A 9,622-nucleotide genomic window follows, 5' to 3' on the forward strand; every position below is an offset into this window, starting at 1 on the left:
CCTCTAAATATCGCTAACACCAACTTTCAGGGCGCTTACAGGTTGCTGATGAAGCACTACTGCTTCTCCTCATCTTTCAGGTATGAAAGAAGTGGTAAAATACTACGTGAGAGTAAAAGCGGAGAGTAACTTGTACCCGGTTTTGTCAACAGCAGCACCTGTTGAGCCCAGGGTTAACCCAGCTGGGTACCTACATTCCCATGGGTTGGAACTACATGATCCTTGAGGTCCCTTCCAACCCAGGTCATTCTGTGATTGGTGAGCTTCACTTATTGAAAGCCTTCATTGGATCAAACTCCTTCAAGCATCTGTGAGTCATGAAGCTTATACACATATTTTATTTCCCCCAACTGAAGTAGTTCATAGAATAAGAGCTTAAACGCTTCCTGAGGGCCAAAGGGAGAGTATGGAAAGACAGAAGGCAGCTATTGCCTCTGCACACATTTCACATTGAGCATTCAGGCCAAAACAACCTCCATTCAGTGAAGAAAAAAAGCTGTTCTTTTACTTCAGCTGTCAGCGTGGCACAAGAGACAAACAGCAAACAGGGAGCAGCTTGTATTCTCTATCTGCTCAGATGACTTGTTTCTAAAAATCATGTTACAGCATCAGGAACAGGTGACAAAAACAACTCCGAAAAGGGACACAAAGAGAATGTATTTACAGTTTGCAGTCTAAACACCAAAGAACAGTACAGACCACATCTATAATTAACACGAAGGTCACGCAGTTGTTTGGTTCAGCTGTAGTCTGTGTTGGTTGACTGACTGGTATTGATAGTGTGGGGGGAAGATAAGACTTATTATGTAAATCCGGAGAAGTGCTGCTGTGAGTGAAAAGCACAGCCCTGTTATTGAAGAGGAAGAAATGAAAGAGGAAGAAATGAAAACTCTGAAACATGCTGCTAATGGTAAAGGATTGTCTGTAAAGTATAACCCTTTCTGCCAGTATTATATTGGCACGTCTCAGCTGGTTAGTACCTTGGTAGGTACATTGGGAAACCAGCCTTAGGAAAGCATCCTAAACATGAAACAATGTAAAATGGGGTTTATTTTGGGGGTGGGGGGGAAGGTAAGACAAACCTTTTGGAAAAGAAGCAGCTTTTACATTGAATAACATGGAGGATAAAGATAAGGCACAGGTGTCACAAAGGCCTTATAGAATGCTTGAGTGGGGGAAAAATCAAGTTTTACAGTCCAGGTGCCTGATGAAACACAGAACTCTTTGGATATCAAAGTGCAATCTCAAAGTGTTGTTAAAAATGACACACAGCATCAATGATTGTGACAAATCTGTTCCTCACGCTGCTTATACCCATGGCTGTATTTTCACTGTGCATCGAGCTTCAGTATTTAATGGATGATGAATTCCATGTGTTTCCATTTCTGTGCAATACCTACTTGAATGTCTCCCTGAGTTTCCTGCACAGTATCAGCCTTTCCTACTATTTGAATTCATCTCTTCCCCTCCCAGGGAAGAAACCTTCTGTTCCTACAGTTACAAACCCCCCTCGCCTTGGTTCATTATTGCAGAGATCCAAAAAGGAGATGCCTTGTGGTGATACAGCAATGTATTTTCAGCATCTCCTATATTTATTGCTGTATTTTCTTACTCCAGTTCACCAACTAAAATAATGATCTTTCTCATAGTGCAATTAAGGACTAGATGTATGCCAAAAGGGCCCACAGTAAGTCTTACAAGAAGAAAAATACCAGAGCAAGAAAGGAGCAAACTTACATTTTCTTAGCATAAGATATACATATATATATATATAAAACAAAATTACAGTTTCAATAAAATAGAAAAATAGGAAGTTATCTGGAAAATACAAACACTTCCCTCAGAAGGCATTAATTATCCCAATCACTATGTGTAACTGATCCACACAGTCAGTGAAATACTCAGTCTCAATCATTGAACTGAACACAAAGGTTGAAGAGAAATTGCTAAGTACATTTTCAATAGGTCCATCTTCCATCAGGGGAAAGCCAGGGCTCAGTTATCATTCTGGAATCCAGCTTCACTTGTGTCAGTATCGTGTTCCTTAGGAAAGAGGAAAGGAGACACAAACAGAATAAATCATTTAACTCTACAGATTATATACTATCATTTGTATAACATAATTAGTGTCAGATTTTGACTTTAACTAGACTATCTGAGATACTTGTTATTAAAAACAGCTGATCTGCCAAACAGAGCTACTAAGCACAAAGTACTTTACTGTAAATCTGAACAACACTCCTTGTGAGTAGCAATGCTGGTTTCACATCTACACTGTAGCATTAGCAAGCATGGGAACACCCTTGAGGGCACACTGCTTTTACATGCTGTGCTTGTAAATGATTGAAGTTACTCAAACGACACTTACAGGTATCAATCCCCCAGTTAAAATAAATGGGAGACTTAATAAATTGAGCACTACACAATCTATACCATAATAGGTATTCTGTAGCAAACACCAGTGGTTTATTTTATTGTACATCAAGTGCCTTAACACATTGCTGTACCTCCTGCCTGGGACATGAGCAGCTGCTACAAAGATGTATCATCCGTATCATCCTAGTGCTGATGCTATTAACAATTCACCTGTAACTCTTATTAAAAATACCTGATTGAGTTTCTTAAATTCAACCACTTGGAAGAAGATGTGCTCCAGAATATGTTTGGCATCCTGCTTCTCCTTTGGGAGTTTACTTGTTACTCCTAGGATATCGCCACACTTTCGTACATAAAACTCCAGGTCATCATCAGTACCTAAACAAGCATCCCAAGGAAAGAGGCAGGTGAGCATCACACATACCTGTACCAGCTGGCCAAAAACATACCACCAATTTGTTTCTAGTATCCTGGGAAGTCTACAAATAGGTTCAGAGAACTATCCATGATGTACTCCTACAGCCAGTACTTTCTCATCTTGCTTAAACTTAAGGTGTGTTTAGAATAACCTTAACAGGCACTGACTGACAGTCAGTACTAGATACTGAACTGCTGACTTCAAAAACCATTCCCCAAAAGAACTGAAAGGAAGGCCAACAACTCTCTAAAATAACAGCAGGCCTTGCAAATCAAAAGCCCATTTGGAAGAGGAAAAGTAAAGATAGGGAAAGGAAGAGGAAGGTGCACTGCTGCTAACTGATGTTTCAAGAGCTCTAAGTCGTGAACCAGCTCCCAAGGCTTGGAGCACACTTGGCCCAGGATTACCACAGTGAATCTTCATAAATTAAAACCAAGCTAAAGAAAAACACCTCTTTTCTTATAAAAACTTGCATATACAGATGTGAAAAATGTTTGCTCTGCTTACATTTGTTTGTAATCTCTGCAAGACGAGCTTTCTCAGAGGAAAATGTTTCATCCAAGTCAAACAGCTCCAGAGGAGGAGGAGGCAACTCTCTGAAAGCAGGTGGAAAAACCTTGAAGAGAATTAGCATGTTTTATTGACAAGTATTTTCCTTATACTTCAAAAGTCTCCAAAGACAACAGTTTTAGGCTGTGCTTAATTAGCCTTTTTGTAAAAGTGTTAAAGTTGGAGTGTTAACTCCAACAAGTGTAAACAAGAGCTCCTTCTGTGATTCTGTGATTCTTATGAGTCAAGTGTATTGCAAGCTCAGAATTCCTCTCCCTTTTCCTCTTGAAAGATACATAGAAACTATGCACGGTGTGTCCATGTACAACAAAGACTCTCCAGGTCATGTATCAGCAGTGTTACTTACAGCTGGCTGCAAGGCAGGTAGTGGAGTCTCAAATTGAGGCTGAATGAGCTGGAGAGGTTCATGCTTCACATTCAACTGTTCATAAGCTCTGCAGTAAAAAAGATAGAAGAATACAAGTTATTTTTCCACAAAGATGCCAAGGTCAACATTATGCAGAAAGTAACAGCACAAAAAAATGGACACCTATTTTTCAAAGGGACCCAGAGAAATGTGTGTTCATAATAAATGACTTCTAAAGCAAACAAACTGATGTTATGGCAGAGGAGACAATGATAAATGGACATGTAAAATGATAGAAGGATGTCACGTCTCTCAATTATTCAAACAACTTTTAAAGGGATGGACGCACACAAGGAAAATGTGACCCAGTTCAAAAAGAGCTGACCAGGGATTTCAAGGTTTTTCAGAAAGTCCCTACCAAAAGCCATGTAAAAAATTATTTGCTATGGGATCAGAAGGGACGTTCCAATATGAGTTCCCATCTAGTGAAAATAAATGAAATACAGAGGAAGATGAAGATATCCACAAAGGAGTGGAGCTTTATGAGATCTAAGTCAAGCCTGCTGTTATTCAGCACGTTCATACATGATCTGAGTAGTTTAAGTTACATGGGGCAAAGCTGCCAGTGATAGAAAAGTGATGAAACCGAGCAGCAGATAAATCTTAAGGCAGAGAATTGATGGGAAACATAAAGATGAAAGAAACAGAGCTTCAGTAAATGCCAAGTAGTAATACACGAGTGGAAACACAACCATCTCTCAGTTATCCTTCCAGAAAGCACCAACATCCCTGCATGCAGTTCTACAGAAAGCATTAGTTCCATGAGTCAACAACTGAGAGAAAAAGTAAAAAAAAAAAAGGAATGTAAAAAACTACAGCAAAATTCATAGCAAAGAGAAAACCTGCTAAGCAGGACCTCACTATCACACCGAGAGCTTTGGTATACCCATATTCAGAATGTGGCACACAGTTCGGTCTCTTCTGCTAAGTGGACACAATAAACACAAGCAGAAAATGTATAAAAAAGTAATGTAGCACATTAATAAATAAACAGATAAATTCACAGCTGCTGACTTGATAACTGAAGGGAGGGCGGTTGTGTCCAGCTGATACAGGGATGTATCAAACAGCTTTGTGAAGTCTCTTGGGTTCTCATCTCCTTCTTGCAGGCAGACTCGCAGTTGTTCAGATAGTGCAGCTGTATCTGGGAGCAAGGTATAGTCTGAGATCTGAACAAACACACAGACATGCACATTATTAAAAAGACCAAGTCAATTACAATCTCTTAGTAGTTTCCACCTCTCTTGATGTCATCTAGAAATAATCACTTCACCCTCCACCAGGCATGACCCTTTGCAGTGCAGCTTACTACACCAGAAAACTGCAGTCTGCTCTCAGCTGCTTGCTGCATAGACACTGTATCTGAATTTGTTAGTTCTAGTTAAAATTAAAAGGCAGCTTAACACTCAACTGCACAAGACTTGTTCTTTTCATATACAAAGAGTATACAATTTTGTCATGCGTATTTCTAAATAAAAAGTAATATTTACACGTGCCAGTTAAAAATATATATGCATAACTAAAACTGACACAAAGGCTGATCCTTAACCAGATAAAATCTGCCTTTGCTTCACACATTTCTCTTGACTGAAGGCTCAGAGCTGAAGTACAAACGTTTGAACAGCTACAAATCTCAAAAAACCAAACTGAGAAAGGCTTTTCCACAGCAAGCCTTATGAACAAGCACCAATCCAACTCTAAAATAGATACACTTTTTATTCTCAATTTTCTCTCCTGTCTGTCTAGGAATTCTTCAACTCCTATCCAGAATAAAGGGGCTGTAACAACAACAGCACTCATTTAGCTGTTGGCCATTCTGCACTAAATTATGGTTTGGCAAAATTAGCATTGCTGGACCACTCTATTTTTTACTGCCTTGTGAAGCATCTCTTACCTCGGGGTCTTCCATATCCATCTGGTTTAAATGAATATCTGATGTTGTGAGCCACTGGAAAAGTACATCCTAAAAAAGGGGAAAATGTTATTAAAATGAGGAAGGCCCAAGTTCATTCATATTAAATCTAATTATGTACAGCACAAAAAGAAGTAAAATGGGTAATAAATCAAAGAAAATCTAGAGAGAAAAGACTGTATTGTTAAGAACTCTGTTCTGTGACAAAGTCCCCCATATCTCTGCTGTGGTTAAGACTCCACACTGAATCAGTTTCATAGCTTTCTTGGCCAAGAGGAAGCTATTAGGCTTGAATTCCCTTATAACTCTGTGAAGAAAACATACGCATACTTTAACTTACCATGATCTTACCATTTTCTTCTTTATCTAAATATTGATCACTGAACATGTGGCAAGATCCCAGTGCTGCTATCTTTCCACCTTGACTCTATCGAGAAAGAATACAGTATAACAAGAAAACATTCCTAGTTGCAGTTTTAGAGGCAATTGTTAATGGCATCTAATTACAAAGTAATTTAACACACAAGAGATGTTGGAATAAGCATCACAGGCAGTTTCAAACATGGAAAGCTCACAGGAGCTCAGCATTCTTTATGAAAGTACATGCTCTGCAGGCTCATAAATTTAGTAAAATACTGGTCTTGGCATACTCATGGCATAACATAACCATTAAGACTGCTGCAATGACACTGGAGATACTCGAGCTCAAATAGAGCTCTAGTTTGTCTAACAAATTTCTGCTATTTCTCATTCCATGTTTTACAAACAAAAGCTGAACTTGAATTCTAAATGTTTCATTCCAAACAGCACAACTAGGCAGCATCCCCTGCTCTTACTTTCCACTCCTTCAACTTTTGTTGCTGTTCTTTACTGTATCTCTTCTTTGCTTCAATAAATTCTGTTCTCCTTCTGGTTCGTTTCTCTGCTCTGCCTGAGAAAGAATCTCTGTTTCTGGCTTCATCTTCTATCTTTTTGTCTACAATTTCTGCAAGCTGGACAGGAAAAATGATGCCATCTATTTGATTTCACATGATAGTATTAGAATACAGTGTACTTGTAAGTTCACTCACACTGCTGTACTGTCTTTGATTTACAGGGTGCATTTCAGATACAATGTGGGGGAATGAAGACAGGTATCTTTAGTAAAAAAATAAATTAAAAACCCCTTTTTATCTAAGATATGAAAGAAAAAACCACAACAGTGTTAGAAAGTTATGTACACAGTAAAGTGCATGTTAATGTAGCTATGTTCACTAACAGCATTAATTCTTTGTACCCATCCACTACTAGTAGTTTTTTTCCAATACACCTAAGAAAGCTGTACAGATAACAGACATCTACTCTTAATCCTGTATTAACTAAGATAACAATCTCATTAAATGGTCAAACTACATGGTTTGCTTCATGCAGAATCATACCTCGTGCTGATAGAACGCAAGAACAGGCCGGTTGAGAGGGAAGCAAACAGATCCTGTTGACAGAACAGCCACTGCTGGTCTCATCACATTCAGTGTGGCACCAAATGGATACACAAAAGTGAGAGCTCTGCAGAAAATACAGATTCCTTAAGATGCCATTAAACATTCTTACACTTATGATCTTCCTCATAATCACCCACACATTTACTGTACTAGCCCACAGACAAGCAGCAAGAGAAAATTAAAATCATTTACATGTCTTGGTGGAAAAGCTGTATTATTCTCAATGTCTTTTCACTCCTCTACAGGATAAAATGGCACACACAGACAGAAAGTTAAATATCAGAACACATTTACCTCACTCTAGACTAGAACTCTTAAGAAAGAAGTAGGGTTCTCTTCTCTTTACAACCAGACCACTCATGTATTTATACTATTCAATCAAACTCAAACATACAGAGAAGGGACTAAAGAAAAGAAAAAATCTGGTCAAGAAAGCAATAATTCCCCTCAACATTTCTTATTCCTGCTCTTTACTTGCAATCAAAAGTCACTAAACAGCCTTCTTTCAGCTAAAGCCTTGGGAAGCAAGATGCTGACTGACATATATACATCAGAAAAGCTCAACATAACTTAAATAAATTCCTGCCTATGGAGCCTATCAACTGAGTGTGCGGTCAAAGCTTTTCACACCAGCTGCCCCAGAGGAAAGTACTTACTGTGAGTCATGGCCATTCCCATCTTCACTTGTTGTCTCAAGCACTGTTTTTCTTGCAGCTTCGCTGACTCCCCTACAACATAATGAAAGCAAAAGCCTACTGAAAACACTACGGGCTAAAAGAGCTTATTGTAAAGATGTGTACAGCCAAAATACTTACCTGTTCAAAACTCCATCAGAGATCAGTGCTTCTTTTGGGTGGTAGTACTTGTAATATACATTTCGTACAACAGCATCTTGGGTAAGAAAAGGAAATAAGTGGAAATTCATATCTTCACTGATCATTATGCAAAATACAGCAATTCAAATGAGTTTAGCTAAGGGCTGCATTGAATGTTTCTTTCTAACACTTCAAATCTGGCAAGTGGCTCCCAAAAGAGCATCTATCAGTCTTTATGTCCTGAAGGAAACAATAGTAAAGAGCAGCAATATATTCACAAAATAACAACATGAGAAATAACCACATCCCCACGTCTTCTGCATGCTCTCAGATTGAGAAAGATGATGAATTCTTAGCCAAGTTTTAAATACGTCTCCTAAAGCATGAGGATGATCAATAGTGTTGATGCACAACAATGCAGGGTATGATCATACCCTACAGACCAAACTGCTCTTAGGTTCTGTGGAAAATGAGAGAATAAAAGCAATCAGTGAGCCCCGTTACCGTTATTGAAAACGATCCCATATTCTTCTAACAAAAAGTTGATGTTTGTGCCAGATCTGGACTCTCCACCTTCTCTTAACATCACCAGGATGGCTCCACCATCCTCCAGGAATTTCTTCAGAACTGAAAACTAAAAGACAAAGATCCAGAAAGAAAACAGCCGTAAGTGACAGAAGCCAACAGTAAGACAGCAAGGATCACAGAATGACCTGGGTTGAAAAGGACCACAATGATCATCCAGTTCCAACCCTGTTATGTGCAGGGTCACCAACCAGCAGCCCAGGCTGCCCAGAGCCACATCCAGCCTGGCCTTGAATGCCTGCAGGGATGGGGCATCCACAGCCTCCTTGGGCAACCTGTTCCAGTGCATCACCACCCTCTGGGTGAAAAACTTCCTCCTAAGATCCAACCTAAACCTCCCCTGTCTCAGTTTAAGCCATTCCCCTTTATCCTATCACTATCCACCCTTGTAAACAAGTCATCTACACTATTATTTCCTATTCTGCATTAAGCAAACCTTAAAGCAGCCCATTGCAAACAGGTGCTGGCTTCTTACCTCAGTAGCACTGAACTTTTCTCTTGGTCCAGCTGTGATCCACAGCTTCACCCCAAAGAGCTTCTCAGACGTGATCTCATCCTTTAAGCTACAAACAGACAACAGAAAGACATGGTATTAACAAAAAGACATGGTATTAACAGAAAGACACGATATTCTTGCCCTGACCCACAATATTACTCCTAAGAACTGATAAATAAACACGAAGCAAATCCCTTCAGACCTTTCACATCCTTTTGCTTTGGTTTAGAGTTGACAACACTCAAATGAAGTTAATCTCCAGCAGTTCCAACCTGTCAGATACAAAGCACCATCACAAGGCCCCGTGGCAGACCCACAACTGGTACCGAACCGCCTCCAGAGCCGCCCCTCACCTCAAGATCTTCCAGTTCCCTCGGAGCCTCTTCCTCCAGGCCTTGTAGCTGCTGGCCGGAGTGAAGGCTTCCCCTTTGGAAGCGTTAAATACGATGGCGTTCCGCTGGCCCTTCTCCATAGGGCGCTACGCGGAGCGGACGCACAGCGGCCCCGCGGCCGCCAGGCAACGCGCCGCCCCCCGCACCCCCGGGCTCCCAGCAAACAATGCG

General features: G+C 40.1%; 1 protein-coding gene across 2 annotated transcripts; it reads right to left on the bottom strand.

Moving 5' to 3' along the window:
- Positions 1-582: 582 nt before the first annotated feature.
- Positions 583-9,607, bottom strand: IFT52 (intraflagellar transport 52). 2 transcript variants are annotated; one of them, XM_015881411.2, is made up of 14 exons: positions 9,413-9,607; positions 9,039-9,126; positions 8,483-8,612; positions 7,979-8,054; positions 7,820-7,891; positions 7,101-7,227; positions 6,519-6,674; positions 6,023-6,109; positions 5,665-5,733; positions 4,785-4,939; positions 3,711-3,798; positions 3,302-3,410; positions 2,609-2,754; positions 583-2,043 (listed from the first exon to the last, which is right to left on the bottom strand). In XM_015881411.2, the coding sequence occupies exons 1-14, from the start codon at positions 9,529-9,531 to the stop codon at positions 1,996-1,998; spliced, it is 1,470 nt and encodes a 489-aa protein (XP_015736897.1). In that variant the 5' UTR covers positions 9,532-9,607; the 3' UTR covers positions 583-1,995. The 2 variants fall into 2 exon arrangements, with proteins under 2 accessions (XP_015736897.1, XP_015736899.1); XM_015881413.2 differs by lacking the exon at positions 6,519-6,674 and having other exon boundaries at positions 9,413-9,605.
- Between the last annotated feature and the right edge of the window lie 15 nt (positions 9,608-9,622).

This window comes from Coturnix japonica, chromosome 20 (assembly GCF_001577835.2).
Source record: "Coturnix japonica isolate 7356 chromosome 20, Coturnix japonica 2.1, whole genome shotgun sequence".
Lineage (NCBI taxonomy): Eukaryota > Metazoa > Chordata > Aves > Galliformes > Phasianidae > Coturnix > Coturnix japonica.